The 24,888-nt window shown below is 37.6% G+C and overlaps 1 protein-coding gene and 1 pseudogene across 1 annotated transcript; both read right to left on the reverse strand.

The window, feature by feature from the left end:
- Positions 1-11,513: 11,513 nt before the first annotated feature.
- LOC113780567 lies at positions 11,514-12,629 on the reverse strand. Its single transcript, XM_027326359.1, has one exon. It carries the CDS (start codon positions 12,627-12,629, stop codon positions 11,514-11,516), a length of 1,116 nt encoding a protein of 371 aa, XP_027182160.1.
- Positions 12,630-19,660: 7,031 nt separating this feature from the next.
- LOC113780568 lies at positions 19,661-20,411 on the reverse strand (annotated as a pseudogene).
- Between the last annotated feature and the right edge of the window lie 4,477 nt (positions 20,412-24,888).

A 24,888-nucleotide genomic window follows, 5' to 3' on the forward strand; every position in this document is an offset into this window, starting at 1 on the left:
ATTGGGAATGATGTTTTTTTTTTCTATTTTTTTTAATCAATTAAATCAAACTCAAGACTATGCTTGATAGGTTGCAATTTATTCACTTATTTTATTATTAATTTCCCCTATTACTTGACTTGATATGAATTAATTATTAGATTCTACTCACTTTTCGTAATTTACATTTGTTTCAGGGAGTAGAACGAAAATATAATAACAGGTGCTAATTTGGCAGGAAAAGAGTCCAGATGATAGAGCTTATTCTAGGGGCATTTTTGGAACAACAAACGTGAGCCCTTGTTGGGCAAATTGGGCCGAAGTCTTCACTTTCCTGCACAGGAGCCGCCGCAAGGAGTATTCCTTTATATAGGAAAATTACGCAGGAAAAAGGGAGCTTCTTCTTCCTTCGGAGGCTCCGTCCTCTCCGCAAGGGGGCTGCCGCACACAGTAGCCATTAGAATAGGAGCAATTGATATATGACAGAGAATGAGCACTAGCACCAGGGAGTTGCCTTTGTTGACTTTTCTTCCCTTTTAGTTCTTAGTAGTTGTTTTACCTTTCTCGTACGTAGGACCTTTAGCATAGTTTTCCTTTTGACTTTTCCCTTGAGTCTTGGGTGGATGTCTCCTGTGCATGTCAGGAGCAATTGAAGGTCTTGGTCACTTTCTGTATTCTTCCATCAACTGAGCGAACTGAGCTCCCTTGGTCAAGGACAATGGCTACGGCTTCCTCTCCAACTTTGTGTGGGATTTGTTCACCAGGAATGAACTAATTTTTCTTTTCTAGTCAAGGAACAACGGAGGTCTTGGTTGGCCTAAATTTGTGAGATCGAATTAGTTTTTATTTATTTCCATTATTCACTGGTATTTGTCTATCTTCTGCTTTATGTTCATATGGTTGTTTATTATTCGATTATCCAGGGCCCGGATTCTAGATTAATTCAATAACCTGAAGCCAATTAGGATAGTTAAATCCGTAATTGTTTAATTATTCTAAACTGGTGGCAACAGGCATGATTGGGTTTGTGTCAGGGGGATAGACAGGCTAACTTAAAGAGACCCTCGTAGCGTGTTGATTGGTTAGAATTAGGCTCTTCTAATTATTCATGCAATTAGGGAATTGAACTTCTATGGTCGTACCTAGGGTTATTTCCTGATTAGAGAAATAGTCAACGGTCGTACCTTGGCTATCGACAAATTGAGGAAGAGTTGGTTGTTTATCGCGTGTGTGACAACTATAACTAATTTATCAGATAGTAACTGGAATAATCCTTGCATCTGTGATCGAATTAAGTGAACCATCTCCGAAGTTGTCTCTTGGCTAGAGTTCGTCTATTATTATTTTTCGTAATCAATTATTTTCTGCAGTTAATTTATTTAGTTAGCATTTAATCCAAAACCCCCCCATACCTTGGACTCTAGAAGAAACGAATTATCCCCAGTCCCTGTGGATTCGACCCTGCTCACCGCTATATACAAAATCTGTATTTTTCTCGAGTAGGTATTTATTATTGCACAGGTTCGGCACCTGTCAATTTTTGGCGCCGTTGCCGGGGACTGGTGTCAGATTAATTTGTTTCTTTTTGAGTTCACCTTGTTTTCATTTTTAATTTATTTTTCACTTTTTTTTTATATAGTTTATGGCTGCTAACATTCCATATTTTGATGATAGATTGGACTTTGTTCCTGAATGGGGTTATGAGACTCATGTTTTTCCTAATGATCAATGGGCTGTTGCAAATTGTGGAACTTATTTTGACTCAGGTTATTCAACTGACACATGCCCCGCATTTCAAGACAATCTAAGTGCTCCAATTGATACTTTCGGAGATTTTCCACCCCAATATCAAATGCAGTATGACCCTTATTCAAACGGGTATGATCAAGGATGGTGGGATAATTCCAGTTTTGATTATGCGACCGGGCCAATGGATTTTCAACAGCAAGAGTCTCAACAACCATCGTCCCTGTCAGGGTACCAGCAGCAATACCAACCCCGACCACCTCCGCCCCCAAGCTCTGGTCCATCTTTGGAGGAGATGATAAAACAAATGATGACAAACATGGCGCAAAATCAGCAAAGGACGGAGGCAATCTTATGCAAAATCAACAAAGGACGGACTCCGAAATGCAGGGATATAAGGAATCAGATAAGTCAAATGGCCACAAAAATCAATCGTTTGGATTCCCAGAACCAAGGTGAATTGCCATCTCAACCGGAGTTGAATCCGAAGAACGTGAGCGCAATGACCCTAAGGAGTGGGAAAGAGGTTCAAGGGCCTGAGCCTGTGATCCCTAAGGACAAGGATGAGGAGATGCAAGAATGTCAAAATGAGAAATCTACAGATGCAGTTGAAAAAGAAGCCGAAAATGAAGAAATGGAACCCCAACCGCAACCCATTGAAGTGAAAGAATCCAGTGAAGAATCATCAAATGTGGTGACACCACCTCCATTCCCTAACCCGCATTTTCTTAACTCTTATTCCATGATTTCTGTTAATGAGATTGATTTTGTTATACCGGAAGTTTTTGAGTCTCATGGCAGAAATAAGTTAAGAGTAGCTATGGTCAAATATCTTGAACCGTTGAGTGCTCTTGATGGAGGGGTGGAGGAAAAATTGAGATCACTGCTTGATTATTTGGCACCATCAACTAATCCATGGAAGACCGTAGCTCGTGTGCTCAAAGATTACTCCATCTATGAGGGTTACCAGGATCATATAGAAGATGAAGCATTAAGACGAGCCACAAGATTTTATCCTCCATGAACAAAACATGATAATGTCTAGCCAAAGACATTAAAGAAAGGCGCTCATTGGGAGGCAACCCAATTGTTTCTTTAAATTGATTGTTGGTTTCGTGTGATAGTTTAAATCTGTTTTCCTTGAATTTGACTGATTTTGGGTGTTAATTTTCGTTTTTGCTGATTTGTAGGTGACCTTCAGTCATGACGCGCCCGCGTGGTGACGAGCAGGAAGCTCACGATCAGGAATTTCTGAACTTCTGGGAGCTCTCTTGCCCTCATGACGTGCCCGCGTGGTGACGTGCAGGAGCTCACGATCAGGAAATTCTGAAACTTCTGGGAGCTCTCTTGCCCTCATGACGTGCCCGCGTCACGTTCGCGGGAAAGGTAAGGATTAAAAAAAAAAAAAAAAAAAAAAAAAAAAAAACCAAAGAAAGTTTTTTCTTATCACCGCAGCTTTGGTTTCCAAATTTCAAAAAAAAAAAAAAAAGAAGAGCATTCCTTTCTTTTTCTTTTCTTCTTTTTCCCTTTTTTCTTCTTTCTTTCTTTTCTTTCTCTCTCTCTTTTTCTTTCTTTCTCTTTTCTTTCCCCGCTACTTCCCTGCTCTCTGCGCACGCCGACCGAGAGCCGCGCCACCACCCACGGACGTCCTCCCCACCAGCTCCGCTCACGCCGCGAGCTCTCTCCCTCTCTCTTCGACCCACGGTCATCAGCCGCAACCCAGATCTCCACTGGCCGCTGCCGCTGCTGAAGCTCCATCGCAGCCGCCGCAGCAAGCTCTTCGCGCGCGCCGCATCTCCCTACAGCTCCAGCTCGGCAGCCACAGGTGTGAGCTCAGCCCCTTCGCACATCCTGCGACTTCGCCCGTGGCTCAGTCGCTCCTACCAGCGGATCCATCACCGCTCGCCGCCGCCGCTGAAGCCGGCGGCCAAACATTCAAGCGCGCGGGACTGCAACACTAATTTCAACAATCTCCAACCAGCAGTCACCAACCCAGGCGCTCCGTCACTGCCGCTTCAGAAAACGAGGCGCGCCTCTCTCGGCCCTCCCTCTACGGTGAAGGTATTTGGCAGTTGTCTCCCAAATTTCTTGATATTGCTTGGACTTGCTGGGGTTGCTTAATAGTAGTATTGTTGCCTGTTGGGGATTATTTCTTCAATTGTGCGATTTTCACCAGTGGTACTGGTTGGGGTATTTTGATTAGCATTTGTTATTTCCAATTGGTTGGCTGCTTGATTAAAAAGGAAAAACTTATGATTGTGTGGTTATTGTCTACTTTCTATACTGCTATTGCTGGAATTGCCGCTTCTGAGTTGAAAATTAACTATCCACTTGGAGACTTTGTTGAGATTTTGGGTGGACAGAGTTGTGCATTTGCTGGTTGAATTGAGGTATGATGTCTCAGAACTGGGGCATGTACTTCACCACATTGGTTTCCCTCCGCAGCTGCCAAATACCCTTAGCCACTCGAGAGGGAAGTTTCTTTGTCCTTTTCACTTTTATTGTTTTATTCCCTCCATTGAGGACAATGTAGGATCTAGGTGTGGGGGGAATGGGACAGCTGTGCTAGTTTCTCTACTAGTTTCTTTTTCTAGTTCTTAGTTTTCAGATATTTTTCTTTTATTTTTAGTCTGTTATTTGTCTAGTCTTCGTTTACATTTTGTCATTTATCTGTCTAGCTCTCCTATGACTGCCAAATTTGATGTTGGATTGTTGCCCCTATTTCTACTTTTGCCAAGTTTTAATAATAAAAATGTGTCGAGTTAATGTGGTTGAGTCCAAGAGCATTCCTTTGGTGAATATCAGTGATTATGTGGCTCTTATAATTTTTGGTTAACTTTCCTAGGCATAGGGAATGATTATTGGCATTTTCATGTGAATTGGTCCGGTTATTAACTTTAGTTCTCCGTGTTTGAAGATGAGGCTAGCTGATGCAAGTTTTCTTTTGGTTCTTGTGTTATATTGAGTTTTTGTGATTTTTAGCTATGAATAAACTTGACTGTACTCCGCTATTAGTTACTACTGAGTAACCGGGGATCTGCACCTACAAGTGTTGATTCTCGCGTCAAAAGGTAGTAATTCCTATGAATACGTGGTCACGATAGAAGCTGATACCAATGTTGGAGTTCGCGTCAAAAGGCTCTAATGGCTAGCGACTAAGTCTTTTGTTGCTATTCAAAAAAAAAAAAAAAAAAAAAAAAAAAAAAAAAAAGGAGAGATGAGTAGAAAAAAAAATTAAAAAAATAAAAAATGTGAAAAAAGTGAAGGTTGTGTTAGTCAGCTTGCCGAATTATGGATTTAATGTTGAGATTTTAGTTAATAGTTGGACCACTTGCTGATAAATGTTGTGCGTCATTCCTTTTTCTTATATTAGTTAACCTGAAATTAGAGGAGTTTGTGGTTTAGAAGCTAACCGAAGTGATATTTCTTGGACTTGATCATTGGTGCTTGATTATTATTTTTCTTGATATCTTGGCAATTTGGTAGATAGAGCAATGGTCATTATCACATTTTGGTATCTGTTTACTATTCTTATGCTTGAGGACAAGCATGGTTTAAGTGTGGGGGGAATTGATAGGTTGCAATTATTCACTTATTTTATTATTAATTTCCCCTATTACTTGACTTGATATGAATTAATTATTAGATTCTACTCACTTTTCGTAATTTACATTTGTTTCAGGGAGTAGAACGAAAATATAATAACAGGTGCTAATTTGGCAGGAAAAGAGTCCAGATGATAGAGCTTATTCTAGGGGCATTTTTGGAACAACAAACGTGAGCCCTTGTTGGGCAAATTGGGCCGAAGTCTTCACTTTCCTGCACAGGAGCCGCCGCAAGGAGTATTCCTTTATATAGGAAAATTACGCAGGAAAAAGGGAGCTTCTTCTTCCTTCGGAGGCTCCGTCCTCTCCGCAAGGGGGCTGCCGCACACAGTAGCCATTAGAATAGGAGCAATTGATATATGACAGAGAATGAGCACTAGCACCAGGGAGTTGCCTTTGTTGACTTTTCTTCCCTTTTAGTTCTTAGTAGTTGTTTTACCTTTCTCGTACGTAGGACCTTTAGCATAGTTTTCCTTTTGACTTTTCCCTTGAGTCTTGGGTGGATGTCTCCTGTGCATGTCAGGAGCAATTGAAGGTCTTGGTCACTTTCTGTATTCTTCCATCAACTGAGCGAACTGAGCTCCCTTGGTCAAGGACAATGGCTACGGCTTCCTCTCCAACTTTGTGTGGGATTTGTTCACCAGGAATGAACTAATTTTTCTTTTCTAGTCAAGGAACAACGGAGGTCTTGGTTGGCCTAAATTTGTGAGATCGAATTAGTTTTTATTTATTTCCATTATTCACTGGTATTTGTCTATCTTCTGCTTTATGTTCATATGGTTGTTTATTATTCGATTATCCAGGGCCCGGATTCTAGATTAATTCAATAACCTGAAGCCAATTAGGATAGTTAAATCCGTAATTGTTTAATTATTCTAAACTGGTGGCAACAGGCATGATTGGGTTTGTGTCAGGGGGATAGACAGGCTAACTTAAAGAGACCCTCGTAGCGTGTTGATTGGTTAGAATTAGGCTCTTCTAATTATTCATGCAATTAGGGAATTGAACTTCTATGGTCGTACCTAGGGTTATTTCCTGATTAGAGAAATAGTCAACGGTCGTACCTTGGCTATCGACAAATTGAGGAAGAGTTGGTTGTTTATCGCGTGTGTGACAACTATAACTAATTTATCAGATAGTAACTGGAATAATCCTTGCATCTGTGATCGAATTAAGTGAACCATCTCCGAAGTTGTCTCTTGGCTAGAGTTCGTCTATTATTATTTTTCGTAATCAATTATTTTCTGCAGTTAATTTATTTAGTTAGCATTTAATCCAAAACCCCCCCATACCTTGGACTCTAGAAGAAACGAATTATCCCCAGTCCCTGTGGATTCGACCCTGCTCACCGCTATATACAAAATCTGTATTTTTCTCGAGTAGGTATTTATTATTGCACAGGTTCGGCACCTGTCAATGCTATAAAGCATGGTCACGCTTTATAACGAAAGCTCTTCTGCCCATCCAACTTGAAAATCAACAGTGCACTCCGGACATAGAGCGTGGGCACGCTCAACAGATAGTCTTCTGCCCATGCAACTTGAAAATCAATGGTTTGCATTTAGCATAAAGCGTGGGCACTTCTTATAATCGAGAGTCGTCTGCCTAAGAGTCTACCTACAATAAAAAGTTTCTGTCAATAGGAACCAAAATAAACTTACCTTTAACACAAAAATATGAAATAAAAAAACACAAAATGACTAAAAATTGAAACTCTTGGATTGCCTTCCAAATAGTGCCTTTCTTTAATATCTTTGGCTAGACAAAATAATATTTCAATCAGAATAAGTAGGCTCTTCGAGAGCCAACTTCTCGATAGTATATGCCTGAAATCCTTCATAAAAAGGTTTAAGACAATGACCATTGACCTTGAAAACCTTGTTGGTTTTTGGATTTAGAATTTCCACTGCACCATGAGGAAAAACATTAGTGACAATAAAAGGCCCTATCCAACGTGAACGTAATTTACCAGGAAAAAGTTTGAGTCTAGAATGAAAAAGTAGGAGTGTGTTTGGATAGTGTATTATTTGAAATATTATTTGAAATAATTACTGTAGTATTTTTTGTGATATGATGTATGTGAGATAAAAAGGTGATTGGGAATATAAAAAGGTAGGTTGGGAAATATGTTTGTGATGCAAGCGAAATATTATTTGAAATAATTTTGGTATCCAAACACTCCCTAGAACTTTTTGACCAACACAAAAATTCTTCCTAGAGATCAATTGATCATGAAAAGTCTTTGTCTTCTCCTTGTAAATTCGTGAGTTCTCATAGGCGTCATTGCGGATTTCCTCTAATTCTTGTAACTGCAATTTCCTTTGCTCTCTCGCATCATCCATCCGCATGTTTCATTGTTTCATCGCCCAATACGCCCTATGTTCCATCTCAACCGGAAGATGACAGGATTTGCCAAATATCAGACGATAAGGGGATATACCTATGGGAGTCTTGTAAGCTGTTCGATAAGCCTAAAGTGCATCATTGAGGCGCAGACTCCAATCCTTCCTATTTGGATTCACCGTCTTTTCAAGTATAGATTTGATTTCTTTATTGGAAATCTCAGCCTGCCCACTGGTTTGCGGATGATATGAAGTAGAAACACAATAGGTGACACCATATTTCTTCATCAATGCCTCCACTACGCGATTACAAAAGTGGTTCCCACGATCACTAATAATTGCTCTTGGTGTACCAAACCTGACAAAAATGTTAGATTTGACAAAATCTACCACAACCTTAGCATTATCAATCCGAGTAGACTTAGCTTCGACCCATTTGGAAACGTAATCTATAGCAAGAAGAATATACACATGGCCAAAAGAGGAGGGAAATAGACCCACAAAATCGATACCCCATGTGTCGAATATTTCGCAAACAAGTATCGGAGTAAGGGACATTTGGTCTCTATATCCTAAATTACCTGTCTTTTGACAACTCTCACAAGTCTTACAAAACGTGTAAGAATCACGAAACAAAGTAGGCCAAAACAAACCACATTCTAAAACTTTACGGGCAATCCTCTTGGGACCAAAATGTCCACCGCAAGCATATAAGTGACAAAAAGAGAGAACAGAAGGGATTTCCTCATCTAAAACACACTTGTGAATAACTTGGTCAGAGCAAAATTTCCACAAGTATGGTTCATCCCATACATAATATTTAGTATCATTTTTTATTTTATCCTTCTGAGCCCTAGATAAATCATTAGGCAACGTCTTAGTGACCAAATAATTCACTATATCTGTTTACCATGGAGTTAGCTTAGGAATGGCAAGGAGATGTTCATCTGGAAAATTATCTCTTAAAGGTGTAGGTGTCCCATTTATGACCAATCGACTGAGGTGATCTGCAACCACATTCTCAGCACCTTTTTTGTCCTGAATTTCTAAATCAAATTCTTGGAGTAGAAGAATCCACCGCAAGAGTCTTGGCTTCGCCTCCTTCTTGGTGAGCAAGTACTTAAGCGCTGCATGATCAGAATAGACAATTACTTTAGTGCCAAGTAAGTATGAACAGAATTTTTCTAAAGCAAAAACTATAGCTAAAAGTTCTTTTTCCGTTGTTGAATAATTGCACTGAGTACTGTCCAAAGTTCTTGAAGCATAATAAATGACGTGAGACGCTCTCCCATTTTTTTGGCCAAGTACAGTACCAACAGTATAATTACTTGCATCACACATGATTTCGAAAGGTAAACTCCAATTTGGCGGCTGGACAACTGGTGCTGAGGTCAGTGATTCCTTGAGTGCATCAAAAGCAACTTTACAGGATTCATCAAAATTAAACTCTACATCCTTTTGAAGTATTTGGCACAGAGGATGAGATATTTTAAAAAAATCCCTAATAAGCGTCGGTAGAAACCTGCATGATCAAGAAAAGAACGAACTTCCCTCGCACTTGCAGGGTAATGTAAGCACTTAATGACTTCTACCTTAGCTTTATCTGCTTCAATTCCTTTAGAGGACACCACATGTCCCAAAATTATGCGTTGATCTACCATAAAATGACATTTCTCATAGTTTAAAACAAGATTTGTCTCGATGCACCGTTCAAGTATCTTAGTGAGGTTAGCGAGACATGCATCAAAAGAATCACCATAGACTGTAAAATCATCCATGAACACTTCTATAATGTTTTCTACAAAGTCAGAAAATATACTAACCATACACCTCTAAAATGTAGCGGGGGCATTGCAAAGACCGAAGGGCATTTGTCGATATGCAAATGTACCAAATGGACAAGTGAAAGTAGTTTTCACTTGGTCCTCAGGTGCTACCGGAATTTGAAGAAAACCTGAAAAACCATCAAGGCAACAATAGTGAGATTTTCCTGCCAATCTTTCCAGCATTTGATCAATAAAGGGTCGTGGAAAATGGTCCTTTCGAGTTAAGGCATTCAATTTTCTGAAATCTGTGCAAACTCGCCATCCGTTTTGAACCCGGATGGGCATCAACTCGCCATTTGGATTTTCAACAATAGTTATTCCCGTCTTTTTGGGGACCACTAGTATAGGACTTACCCACCTACTATCCGAAATTGGATAAATTATACCTGCATCAAGAAGTTTTAAAACTTCTTTCTTTACTACCTCCATCATTGGTGGGTTTAGGTTACGTTGGGCCTATCTTGAACGTTTAGCGTCTTCTTCCAATAAGATTCTATGCATGCAAGTGGCTGGACTTAGTCTTTTGATATCCGCTAAAGTCCATTCTATTGCCTCCTTGTGATCTTTTAGCACCCAAATGAGTTTTTCTTCTTTTGGAGCGGTTAACTTGCAAGAAATAATCACTGGAAGTGTGTCTCCTTCCCCGAGGAATGCGTATTTTAGATGATTAGGTAATTGCTTCAATTCTAACTTCAGGGCTTGTACAATAGATGGTAAAAGTTTTGAATGTGACTATGACAATTCAACACAAGGCACTTCATACCTTACAGGTTTAAGAGAATCTAATTCAAAAATAGTTTTTTGCAATTCAAGTGAAATGTCAAACTTCCCTCTCATCTCTTGAATATACTCCCGATCAAGGCCACGAGTAAGAGCAACTTTCAAAGCATCATCATCCGTTAGTTCAAAAGTGTGCTACATCAAAGAGTTAATTACATCTATAACAAAGACTGAATGAGATTCATTAGGATATTTCACGGCGTCATAAATATTAAATTTTATAATATCGCCATCAAACTCCATAGTCAGTGTTCCAGAATAGACATCAATTTTGGTCCTAGAAGTTCTCAAAAATGGTCTTCCTAATAAAATTGGGGGTGAATTAGCAGAATTATCTTCCTCCATGTCAAGCACATAAAAGTCTGCAGGAAAAACCAATTTGTCTACTTGAACCAATATGTCTTCCAAAACCCCATCAGGATAAGCATTTGACCTATCAATAAGTTGAATTATTATACCTGTCTCTTTTAAAGGCCCGAGATTCAGCATGTTATAAATAGAACAAGGCATAACATTTATGGAAGCACCCAAATCCAACATTGCTTTCTCAATCCTAATATTTCCAATGTTGCAAGGAACAGTAAACATACCTGGGTCCTTACATTTTGGAGGTAACTTTCTCTAAAGCACTACTGAGATATTCTCCCCCAGATGAACTTTTTCATTTCCCTTCAATTTTTTCTTAGTAGTGCATAATTCTTTAAGAAACTTTGCATATCTAGGGATTTGCTTAATTGCATCTAAAAGGGGAATATTTACCTCAACCTTGCGAAAAGTTTCTAGAATCTCTTGCTCCTGCTCCTCTTTCTTTGATTTAGCAAATCGACTAAAAAATGGAAGAGGAGGTATTACCACTACTGGCGGGTCATCTTGGGAATTTTGTTGTGGCCTATCTTTAGGTTTGGGTTCCACTTCTTCTTTCTCAATAGCCTCCTCAATGGCCTGCTCAGAAATTCTCTTACTGGGTTCTAGCAACTCTTTGTCATTCCTCAATGTAATGGCACTTGCCTTTTGTTTTGGATTGATAATAGTTTGTGAGGCAAATTTCCTGAACCTTGAGACTCCCATCGATTAAATGCAGATACTAGTTGGCTCACTTGATTCTCCAAATTTTGAATACTAGCTCTCGTCTCCTGTTGAAATTGTTGTGCATTAGTAGCTAACGATTTAACAATTTCTTCAAGTGATGTACCTAATTTTGAAACCGGTTGCTGTTGTGAATTTGCAAGCCTAGGCTAATATTGTTGTTGGTGAAATCCCCGTGGCCTTAGGGCATAACTGAAATTTGGGTGATCCTTCCACCATAGATCGTAGGTGTTTGAATAAGGATCATAGCGCCTTTGAGGTAGGCCAGGAAATCCGCCAACTGCATTCACATATTCATTTGGATCATCTTGTAGTGTGGGACACATATCAGTCTGATGGCTAGAAGCATAGCAAATTCCACATGTTTTGGCTTGCTGAACCTGTCCTACAACTAACTTTTCCACTAAAGAGGTTAGAGAATCTAATCGCTGTTCAATAGAGGAAATACTCACCTCACTGACTTTTCTAGAAGCATAATCCTGTCGCTGACCAAATTGTTGACCATTGGCTGCCATATTTGAAATTATCCTTCTCGCTTCTGTTGGCGTTTTATTTACCAATGCTCCTCGAATGGCTGCATCAATGATTTTCCTGTTTGTTGCTGATAATCCCTCGTAAAAATGTTGAATGAGAAGTTGATCAGGGATTTGATAGTGAGGACATCTTGCATATAACTGTTTGAACCTTTCCCAATACTCGTGCAATGTCTCTCCATTAAATTGTCTAATCCCACAGATATCTTTCCTAATGCTTGCAGCTCGGGAAGCAGGAAAAAATTTCTCAAGAAATTGCTGCTTCATATCAGTCCACGTGGTAATTGATCCAGAGGGCAAATAATAGAGCCAATCCTTAGCTTTGTCGGCTAAAGAAAATGGAAATGCTCTTAATTTTATTTGCTCCTCTGTGACTCCTTGGGGCTTCATGGTTGAGCATGCCACATGAAATTCCTTGAGGTGTTTGTGAGGATCTTTACCTGCAAGTCCACGAAAAGAAGGAAGTAAGTGAATTAATCCAGATTTCAATTCGAATGGTACTTCTAAAACAGGATATGTTATGCAAAGAAGTTGCTGATTTAAATCTGGTGTAGCTAGCTCTCTCAAGGTTCTCTCGTCCACCATGGTTTCAATCTCCTCTTCAAATTCACTAGAAGGTTCAACCAAGTTAGATGACCTTACTTGTTGTTTAGTTTTCTTTTTCAGTATACGTTCTGTCTTCTCAATCTCAGGATCGTATTGCAACTCACCTATACGAGAAGATCGAGGCATAAACTAGCAACCGAATAAAAAAAATAAAAATAAAAATCAAAGAAAATAAATCAATAAGGCACCAATCCCAGGCAATGGCGCCAAAATTTATTGGCTTGTCAAACCAGCAAAAATAAAAGTTCCTACTCTAATAACATGGATTTGAGTGTGGCGGTGAGTAGGGTCGTATCCACAGGGACTGGGTGATTTATTTCTTTGTGAAAAATGGGAGATTAGGAGAAATTAACTAAATAACTCACTTGAATAAAAATAAAGATAGTATCACAAAATTAAATAAAAGTAAACCAAGAATAGGCAATACTCTAGTCGAAGGTCTAATTTCCACTTTGGTTCATTTAATTGATCATCGATGCAAAGGTGAAATCACTTATTCATAAATAAACTGGTTATGGTTGTCAACAAGCTCTGACAACCTGTCTCTCCTTACTGTTTCGATAACCACAACACGCTCTGTGACTATTTTTCTTGCCAATTAAGCAATCCTAAACAAGCTCTTAGGATTTAACCTATTAACAGCATTAATAAATAGAGAAGCTACCAATTCTAACCAACAAACACACAAGTTCGGTTCATTTAAGTTCGATTATATATTCCCGTGACATAAATTCGAAAGCCTCTTTTACAATCAAATTATATCACTCGCCACAAATACTAAAACCATCAAATAATTATGGATTTGATATTTTAGATGGCAATAGACTATTTCGCTAATTAAATATTGATCAGATATCTAACTATTGAAAATAGTCATAATCATGAATGAACAGAGAATATATAAATACTCATAAATAAATGAAGCAAACAAATCAAATTAGATCTCACAGTATAGTCGAACCAAAGCTTCAATTAACCTTCAACTAGAAAAGAAATTAGCCGCTCCTCATGATGGATTCGCGACCAAGACTAAGTAATGGTTTTCTTATTTTTTTTGTTTTCGAAGAGGGAAAAAGGAAAAAGAATCAGAGATAGAGCCCATGTCTGTTTTCTCCCCTATTAATAAGGATGAGATCCCCTTTTCCTACAAGGACTCCTACTTAAGCTAAACTAACCAACCAAGACCTATCAATTGGTTTCCAAATAAATTACATTGAGTCATAGCCCCTCAAGATCTCCAATCCCGTGACAAATGTGTAAAACCATGGGATTCAACCGGCTTCTTGATCAATTGACAGATTGATCTCATGTCCTACGAACTCTTGATTGCCTTGTCAAATAAGGCGTGGGCACGCTTAACAGACTGGAGTCTACTGGACATAGATCTTTAGAAGTACCACTTCGCGTTTGACAAAGCGTGGGCACGCTTAACAAGACATCTTCTGGAAAGTCGACTTTTAATGCACCTTTTACTTCATTCTCACCAACAATTCCTAAAAACAACACCAAAATTCAAATATGAGTGAAATATATCGATTAACGCCATATTTTAACAAAATAAAGGGGAAAATATTCACCAATTATATGCACAATTAGCCACTTAACAGTTATGTCTCACATTGGTTCGAGAAATGGAGAAAGAGTGGTTAATATATAAGTAATAGCTCAAGACAGCAATTTTTGATAGGGAAACACATCTCGAGAGAGTCCACCAAAGAGTCCAATATATAAATCAAAAACCCAACTCTGACCTAAAAGTTTAAGCTACTAGGTCTTGGGTTTTTATTTACATATTAACCGCTCTTTCTCCATCTTTCGGACCAATATGGGACATAAAACTTTACTCATGAACCTAACAGATTTGAGTAGTTGAAATCTTTCAATCTTTTATTGGTGACGAGCATCTTTTTTGTTATATTCTGGCTAAGATTTTGTGATGTCACGTTTGTACAGTGCAAAAAATGGATATGTCTTTCACTTAGCAACTCGATTTTTTTTTTTTTTTTTTGGCTTAACCGTCAGGTACAAATACACAGAACTTCAGAAGGGGATGTACCGGCTTGATCCAGGACTTCACCAACTGCAAGAGACACTGTAGATATATTAAAACAGCATGTGTAGACTCCAAATGTTAACCGTAGACACTAGCAATTTTTTATAGTCGGCATTGATTGCAAATTCTCTTTAAACTGAAGTGTTCAACCTATAATTTATACTCCGATCGCTGTGCCAGTGGTGCCACTTTCGGCCGCCATCACTTTCATTCACAAAATTTCACCGAAATTCAACTTCCCACTCAATTTTTTTATGTAGAATCCGATTTTGGAAATTAGTTTTTACAAAAAAATTAATAAAAGTGGGTGAGAATAGAAAAAACACTGGTGGGTAAAGTATGTGAGAAATATATCAAGTTGTATCTTATCAGTTGTAGGTTGGAAGTTGAATCTAAACTATATAAAGAGTAATCTTAAATTTATCCTCACACTTTGGGTCTCGCAGCAATTTTCTTTGAGATCCCAATGCCATACTCATTGATTTAGTCGCATTCAAAAGTTTTGTTTTTGCCGTGTTTTAAGAGTCAAGCATAGCGATAATGTCTGGCAAATAAGAGCCTATTGAAATTGTACTTTTGGGAAGCTGTTCTATAAATAAAATACTATAGTATTTTTTAAGATTTAACATATGTGAGACAAAGAAATGATTGAAAAAATATTTTGAAAAATGCCTCTCAAAACTCTACCTATCACTGATTCTAAATATTTGAGGAACCTTTCAAAATCATACAGCTAATACTATTGACTTTTAAAAGATCCCTTACAAATTCTATGCTCCCCAATTTTTTCTATTTTTCAAATACTTTTCTTTATTTTTTGCACAAACTAAAATGAAAATCAGATTCTATGCGAAAACTGAGTAAGGAATTGAATTTTGATGAAATTCTATAATTGAAAGTGTTGGTGGCCGATGCTGCCACCACTAGCACTACGGCGGGAGGCAGCCATGGAATCTACATTCTTAGTTTGTTAAATAGGACGAAGAAGAAGAAATGGTGAGGTGCCTTTTTCCCTTTTTCCTTTTGATCCTTTTGATTTTTTTTTCTCTAAAGTTTGTGGGGCATAAGATGCCCGTAATTTTTTTTTCTAACAAATATATGAGCAGAAATGAGTTGAGGGATTAAAAATGTGTCATTTTCATTTGTATGAGATGAAAAAATATTATTTTATATATGAGGGACCTAATAGGTACAAATCCAATGCGTGGAGGATTATTTGTATGATTTTTTTTTTTTTAACATCAACAATGATTGGAGACCTTTTCTTTCCGGATGGTCAAGAAACCATGTCCAGGCGAAGTCCAATTTGTTCCATGACTACTAATATTTCATGTAACTTGTAGTTTAATCACTGGGTCCTTCCATTTTCCAGAGGAGGCCTCTTAGTGTCCTATCCATTATTAGGTCTGTGATTTAAATTCAGTGTACAGTTAAGGTTCAAAAGGTGTTGGAGAGAAATGGGAGGGATGAAAAGAAAAGTTGCAAGTTGTAGTTTCATAGGGTAGTATTTGGATTTTAAAAAAAAGGGGTAGTATTTGGATTTTTATTAATTAATGTAGGCTCTTCTCATATTGTATCCAAGAACATAAATATTTTACATTTTATGGGACATAAGTTCTTTCAACCCACCACTTGTTTTAATAGTCAATTACTAATAATTCGAATTAACTCTTGATGATAAATAAATAGTGAAAGATAAATTGAAAATTTATATCACTATATTAACTATTGTATACATGATGCCATATTACAACACAATGCATCCAAAGAACGTAATTAACCTATTTTTTTTATTGGATTTCTTTTTTTTTTTTTCAGTGCAGAGAAGATTCCAAATTTTACAATGAGTAATGGGGAAAGAAAATATTTTAGAGTCAAATTAAAGACTTCACGATGAATGACTTGAAAATATGTCCTTCCAATAATGCACTAGTCCAACAAATATTATTGAGCCAGTTAATTTTGTGGGCATTATTCAGGACATTATAAGGCTAATAATCAGCACATTACTGTTGACTGACAACGTTTGCTTCATGAATAGACTTTCCGATATGTTGGATGGAACAAGTTGACAGGGTCCCAAATAATGACGGCTTGCCAATACTGGATAAGAATGATGAGTTCAAGCAGCCAACTCTTTGCTATAAGAATCAATAATAGAACTAGATTTTTTTGCCCTTTTTAGCAAGAAAGTGATGAGATTTAAGAAGTAAGGGGGAAAAAGGGAGAATTGAAATCATGATCTCTAATTTTTTAAGTTCAAATTTCAGTCATTAGATTAAAACCTCCTCCACCATGACAACTCTTTTCTTTACCATTTTCCAGTTAAGAAATCTTGCCCTCATGAACCAGTTGCATGTCTATTAGTTACGATTATGACAGTTCGCGTAACTAGTGACTTAATATGGTATTATTTGGATGAAACTTTGTGTTGGTTAATATAAGCTCTAATAGTGACATAATATCCATCTAAAGAACATAATTCACCTATTTTTGACTGGAAATGTATCCCTTTCAAATTTCAACCATGCTCTGTCCAACAAGTTATTATGCCAATTGGTTAATCTGGATCATATTATTATGGACATTATTACTCATAATCGGCAAATTTCCATTAACTAACAGCGCTTGCTTCATAAAGATGTTCCATTATGGTGTACGGGACTACTTATTCGGGTTTAAAACTAATGACCAATTTCAAATGCTGGAAAGAATGATTAAGCTAACTAGAATTTCTTCTTTTTCTTTTTGACAAGGGAAGGATGAGATTTAAAAAATGAAATAGATAAATCAACGAAAAAATAAAAAATTTAACTATAATAATTAACCAATACTTTTTCACAAAATCCTAATCCTAGACTTAAATTAGTTCACTATGGTCATGAATAAACCAAAAATTCACGAAATACAAGGATAAAGATAAAGAGCAAGTAAAACGTCTCTAATCTTCATCTGTATTACTCTTTCATCCTTGTCCACCTTCATCTTGAACTCTCCAGGGGATAGATGTAAAAGATACGAGCTAAGGAATTGCACAATGTTTCCCCCTCTCCTTCTCTCCTTCCCCCCCCCCCCCCCCCCCAAAAAAAATTAAAAACGTCCTAATATATCCTATTTATATTATCCTAAATTCTAAGTTAATATACATAAGGATTAGGTTTTTGAAAACTGAATAAACCTGAGTCCGCTTAGAAATCCGATGAAGTCCTACACAGTGTCCTTCATGAAGTCCGGCGCCAATCATTGCCTAATGTGAAATTTGAAGAAACTTCAGAAGATGTCCGGCCCAATGTCCCTTCTGAAGTCCAGTGCCGGTCTTCCATTTGGAACTCAAGTTTTGCGTGTGATTTCAGTTCGTTTTCTATCAAATTAAGCTAACCTCCTAATTAGAACTAAAAATAAGACTAAATTAACAATTTCTATCCACATTAAAGTTCAAATAAATCAATTAAAGCATTAAACACTCATATAAAATGACTGCAAAATTCTAACCAACAACACAATGAATCCAAAGAACATAATTAACCAATTTTTGATCGATTTTTTTTTGGTTAAGAGGAGATTCCAAACTCAATAAGGAGTAATAAGAAAAAGGAAAGGTTTTAGAGTCAAACTAAAAACTTCATGATCACCTGAGAATATATTCTTTCAATAATACACTAGTCCAATAGTGTTGAATTAATTGTTGCGGACATTGTTCAGGACATTATAAGGCTAATAATCAGCACGCTACCGTTGACCAACAACAACGTTTCCTTCATGAATAGACTTTTCAATATGGTGGAGGGAGCAAGTCGTCCGGGTCTCAAATAATGACGGCTTGCCAAAACTGCATAACAATCAAGAACTAAAATAGTCTGCTCTTTACTATAGGACTATAAGAATCAATAATAGAACTAGAATTTTTTTTCTTTCTAGCAAGGAAAAAAAGGAATTTAAGAAACGATGAGGAAAAAAGGAGAATTGAACTCAAGACCTCCAATTTCTGAGGTTTCAAATTTAGTCAATAGATTAAAACCTCTTTAGCCGTGACAACTCATTTATTTACCTTTTTTAAGTTAATAAATCTTCCTCTCATGAAACCTCAACCACTTGCATACCTGCAAGTAATAGTTACGATTATGATAGTTCATGTAACCAGTGGTTTCATACGGTATTATTTGAATGAAACTTTGCGTTAGTTAATGTAGGTTCTAAAGAACATAATTTCCCTACTTTTGACAGGAAATGTGTCCTTTTCAACCATGACCGGTCCGACAGCTCCTACTTTTGGTTCAGTCGTTGGTGTATCGTACACATATGTCCCTGCATGTAGCTTCATAACATCTTAAGCTGTATAGGCTGTCAGGTTCTAAGAAATAAAAAAATATTTTGGCTACAAAATAGTTTGAATGCTAAGCAACGGAATGTAATATGAAAATACAAATTGTTGCAATGGTCCCTAACATTTTTTCAATTTAAAGATTGATTGTTTGAAGGAGTATCAGTCGAGGGAGGCAATTATTAATAGTTATATTTGTTTTGACATTGCAATTTAGGGACTACACTAAAAAAAACTAATATTTCTAATGCATTTCATAGAATTTTTTGTACTTGAGGATCAGCAATTGCAAATTTTTGTGGTAGGTTCTTAAATAAAGTAATAACCTTTTAATAAACTGATTAACCTGCTAAGAATATGAGAAGTTTTGCCAAAATGTAATAAAGTTTATTAAAAATTGGCAAGTGTTGCTAAAATATTGGTACTTTTCACTAATAAAGGAATAACTTTTTTCTGTTAAGAGTCCTAGGACTATATGTTTTTTTTTAAAAAAAAAAATCAATGGTAAAGAGTCCTGGGATTTGTAAGTCAATTAACATGATTTGGAACGTCTCCTTAAGAAACTACTAAGATTGTCTTCCAAAAAGGTAGGGCAAATGAGCTAAGGGAAGCTCAACATTGACTAGACCAAATGTTATGGCTGGGCACATCCTCTTGCCCGTCCCAAATGGAATATATTCAAACTGATAGCCAGTGTACTCGACTGATTTTTGCTCGAATCTCTCTGGTTTGAAGCTTTCTGGATCATCCCAATAAATAGGATTTCTCCCCATTGCCCAGACATTAACCATAATTTGTGATTTTCAAGGAGGGGAAAAAATCAGCAGCAACAAAGCCACCTGCTAAGGTGACTGACTTCTTCAAAAACTCGATCATCGTTTCATTGTTCTTCAATATCCCCCAAAAGCTGCTCGACAGGTCATTGAACTTGTATACACTAAAAACTTATGTGTAATATTTACCGCTTTCCCTGAAGAAAAGAGAATTGATTCCATCAGTTTTGCGATTTCAGCATTTCTAATAAAACTGAATGATCGGACTCTCTTGCCGCTAAGAAGCTCCATCAGGCATATTTTACGCATTTGCCTCCAGTGATCGCCGTAAGGAGTAAAGGCAAGATCTTGTAGATCATAGCACAAGATAGTGGTGGCTAGTCGTGGTGGCCTGTCTGCAAAGCTTGGATCATGAGTTACTAGAACCTCTTTCGCCATCTCGGCTGAAGATACAACCACTGTAGAAACTTCACCAAGTTGAACGTGCATGATTCGTCCATATTTTATGGCCAAATCTCGGAGAACATGGTGTGGAGCTCCACCAATCAAGTTGTGCAGGTTCCCAATTAGAGGAATTTTTATTGGAACTGGTGGAAGATTTCCAGCCAAGTTAGATATATGTGTGTCAAATTCTTCGATACCATAAATAGGAACAAGAAGAGAAGAAGCAGACTAGGGAAGCTCAAAGGTAAAGGAAGAAACTCAAGTTCCATTCTGGAAATTTGAAATGATATAGAAAGATATCTTTTGGTGCCTGACATCACTTGATTATTTGTGTATATATATACCTGAAAATGCTCTAAAGCTTATCCATGTTGCCTGACCTAAAAATATGTTTTAGCAGTTTTCTTTCCTTTGGGTCGTAATCCCAATAATTCGATTAAGCCGCCGCCAGTTTTGAATCTTCCAGAGCCCACCTTCGCTTTACTAGCACTATATGTGATATTATTGATGGTTAATCTGCCTGACCTTAGGAGGAATGGTAGAGGCTAAACAAGGCAAATACCTGGGACTTCCAATGGTAGTTTCAAGGTCTAAAGAGCAGATCTTTGGCTTTGTGAGGGACAATATTAGAAACAGATGCCAGAATTGGAAAAACAAATTTCTGAGTCCAGCAGGTAAGGAAGTGCTACTGAATGCAGTTGTAATGGCAATGCCTACATACGTGATGTCTTGTTTTAAGCTGTCCAGAAGGTTGTGCAAGGATATCCGTGCTTTGATGGCCAACTTTTGGTGGGGTGAAGCTAATGGCAAGAATAAAATGCACTGGTTGTCTTGGGAAAGATTGGCAATGGCCAAAAGTGCAGGAGGTATAGGATTTAAGGATATTGAAGCTTTCAATCAAGCGCTGTTAGGAAAACAAGTTTGGAGGATACTTACTAAACCAAATCTGTTGGTTAGTAAGGTGTTGAAATCCAGATATTCTCCACAGGAATCCATTCTGCAGTGCAACATCTCCAAAAATGCATCCTGGATTTGGCAAGGACTCATGGGGGCAAGAAGTTTAATCACTGCTGGAATGATTAGAAGGATAGGAAATGGAAGGAGTACAAATATCTGGAGACACAAGTGGATCCCAGACTCTGAAACAGGGAAACCAACTACTAGTCGAGGGAATCATTGTGAGTTGGGAAAGGTAGAGGAGCTTATTAGTCAGCATAGGTGGAACAGAAATATTATATTCAGATATTTCAATAGAAGTGATGCTCAAAAAATTCTAGCTATTCCTCTGAGCCTGGCTGATAGGGAGGATAGCTTCTACTGGCAACCAAAGGAGGGAGGGGCGTACACTGTAAATTCTGGATATAAGTTTCTGATGAAGCAACACAGAAAGAGAGATAGGTGCAGGCAGGAAGGAGCTAGCTCTAGCTATACAGTAAGTGATTCGCATTTAGCTCAGATGTGGAATACACTTTGGAGGTTAAACATCAAGCATAAAATCAAGTTTTTCATATGGAAATGTATTCAAGGTGCTCTGCCTGTGAAAGCAGCAGTGTATAGACGAACGGGGGTGGGGGATCCGATATGTAAGAGGTGTGGAACAGCACAGGAAACAGTTGAACATCTTCTGCTGACTTGCCCCCACACAGAAAACATATGGAAGGCTTCTCCCATTCAGTGGGATGGAGCAAAGGAGCAGCAGGGAGATTTCAAAAGGTGGTGGCTAAGAATCTCAGAAGCAAGGCACAGGACAGAAGGGATGGAACACATTGGTTTAACTGCGAACATCCTGTGGCAGGTATGGAAAGAAAGAAACAAAAGAGAATTTGAGAACACTATCGTTGATCCTCCCTTCAAATCTATAAGGAAAGCACATTCTGAGTGGCTAGAGCAGCTGCAGCTAGAGTACAAGGGGCAAGGAGAGAGCACAGAAGAAACAGCCTTTAGGCAAGAAACTCAGGATCAGAGTTATGTAAAGGAAGGAGAAGTGCTAATGGAGGTGTCTACAACCATGAAACAAGGGCAGCTATTCATGGGAATTGGAGTCACAGTTAAGGTTTTTGCAAGCAATACGATGATAGGGTGGGTAATGAAAGACATCAGCTCTGGAAACAAACTCCTAGATGAAGCTCAGGCGCTGAAACTTGTGTTGTGTAAAGCAGTGCATCGTAAGTGGAGCAATATTAAGCTGAGAGTTGGTAACAAAGAACTGTGGAGACAATTAAAACACCAGAGTCCAGCGGACAGCAGAATGGCAACAGTACTTGAAGACATCTCTCAGTTACAGAGATTGTTTCGCATGTGCTCTTTTGGATTGAATAGGGAAGAAGAAATGATAGTCAGTAAAAAAATGAGTGTTGATGCTTTAAGCATTATTGTGGATGAGGAGCGACAGCTTCCTCAGTGTCTTTGAACACTAGTGTGTACAGTTCGATCGAGCCGTTGCTCGTATTTGTAATTTTTTACCTTTAAAGCAATGAAATCATCTTATCGTTTCGACAAAAAAAAAATACAGAATTGGGATAGTTATAGAAACTTCCCAAAGTTTTCTAATAATATTAATTGGTACCCTTCTTAAAATACTATTATCCTCTCTTGTCATCCAAAGTCAACATTGCAACACACAAATTGACACTTGTATCCTTAGTGCTTTAGGCTTGCTTCGGGAAAGTTTTTCTCACTGAAAAATTTGTCATGTTTGTTTTCCTCTTTCTTTTCTTTTTTTTTTTCCCGCAAAAATTGTCCCTAATCTTTAACAAAAAGTTTTAGAAATGTTGGCACCATTTTAGGAGGCTGTATGTTTGAAGTTGAAAATTGTTAATGCCAATCAACTTATCACATTGGCTGGATTCACCTCATTAATTTCTTTGGCGTCATATCTTGGTAGAATCTACAAATTGCTGTAGCAGGAGTAGAGCTTACCTTCCCTTTTACTTTGTTTTGGCCCAAAACATTTCGATTGTGGCCTTACAAATAAAGCCACAACATTTCACTCCAAGGTTGAAAGATGTTGACATCTATGGTTGTCAACAATCCAGATTTGGACTCCAACCTGGTCCGGACATGATAGTTTTTTTCGAGTACAGATTGAGAAATAATTCTGTTATTTGGATCCAAACTGTACCCGTTTACTCTAACAAAAAAAGCGGGCCTGATACGAAATATAGGATTCCGATCCAAATCTAGATAATACATTAATAATTATAAAATATAAATATTTTTAAATACATTAATAATTCTTTTACCAATTTAACAAATCCAAATCTTACAATCCACCCAACCGCACATCTCTCTCTCTTCTCTCTTGGTCCACCCACACATCTTTCCTGAACCTTATTTTTGTTGGACCTTATTTTTTTCGAATAAATCTGAACCCGACCCAAGACTTGTCGAACCCCAGTTCCGGGAGCCTCAACACAAAATCCATCAAATAGGCGGGTCGGGTCCGGAACTAGTACATTATAACTTGTTCATAGGGGTGGCAATGGGACCCCTCCCCCACCCCCCGCCCCGTTGCCTATTAATTCCCCCCTCCCGCCCCGTCCCCCGCCCCCCGCTTGCCCTGCCCCACCCCGTTTCCCCCGCGGAGGCACCCGTGGAGTTAAAAAAAATTTATTATATAATTTCATTATAATTAAATTTGAGCAAATAATCAAATACTAAAATATCAACATATCACCAAATTATTATTCATTGTAACTTCACAATTGAAACTCATAAAAATAATTAAACAAAAGTTATTTGAATACAATTTAATATGATAAAACAAATATAACTAAAATAATCAAGTTTTTACTTTTGATACAAATACAACCACTAAATTATTATTGTATTTTTTTAGAAAAAAGTGTTATTGTATTAAGTGTAGTTAGAAATTTAATATAAATGTATTAATAAATTTAGTATAAATAATTAATAATTTTTATTAATAGACATGTATAATTAGTAGTATAATTAATAATATCATTATATATATAATTATGCACATATATATATCTTTTTTTTTTCAAATGGGTGACAGGGCAGGGGGTGGGGCGGGGGAGTATACCCCCGGACCGTTTCTACCGCCCCGTTTCTAAACGGGAGGAAAAATTCCCCCCCCCCGACCCCGCCCCACCCCTCACCCCAATAGATCCCCGCGGGCACCCGCACCCGTTGCCATCCCAACTTGTTCAGGTCCAAAATTTTTAAATCTGGCCTGAACCCGACCCGTTGACAAGCCTATTGACATCCCTCTTAAACTTGAAAAGGTCATACTTATGCTCTCCAATTCTTAATTTTGTACTTTTCAAATGTATTCATCAATGTTCAATTTGTTCAATCCGCAAGTCTATACAGTTCCAGCCACGTAAGTAACCTTTGCTATTGCAATTATAACGTGCTTGATAGTTGATAGTTGATGTTGTTGTATTTTGTTGCATTACACTTGCATCCCTTGCATATTTTTTCCTTGGATTTCTAACATCTTATTACTCCTAAAAAAATTCTAATGAATTAACAAGTAAGAAACAAGAAGGGCAATTATGACATGAAAAATATGTTCTCTACTTTTATGTCTTCCTTTTCTCATAGGGGCTGAATTTAACATGTACACAACATTTAGTTAGGGTAGAACAATGAGATTTCTAGAAGTTTAGGTCCCCAAATAGTTTAGATATAAACATGTATGCATATTCATCCAAGCTCTAAAGTATTAACTTAGATAGAAGGTTTTCTACACTCAATTGACACATGACATCATAATTATGTGACATTTGTTAATTATTTTTATTAAATATATGAACCATGAAAAAGTTT

The sequence above is a fragment of the Coffea eugenioides genome, chromosome 8, assembly GCF_003713205.1.
Source record: "Coffea eugenioides isolate CCC68of chromosome 8, Ceug_1.0, whole genome shotgun sequence".
In the NCBI taxonomy this organism is placed as follows: Eukaryota; Viridiplantae; Streptophyta; class Magnoliopsida; order Gentianales; family Rubiaceae; genus Coffea; species Coffea eugenioides.

Bases quoted from the DNA above. Each gene is read 5' to 3' on its own strand.
- LOC113780567 (XM_027326359.1), bottom strand. From the start codon at position 12,629: ATGCCTCGATCTTCTCGTATAGGTGAGTTGCAATACGATCCTGAGATT.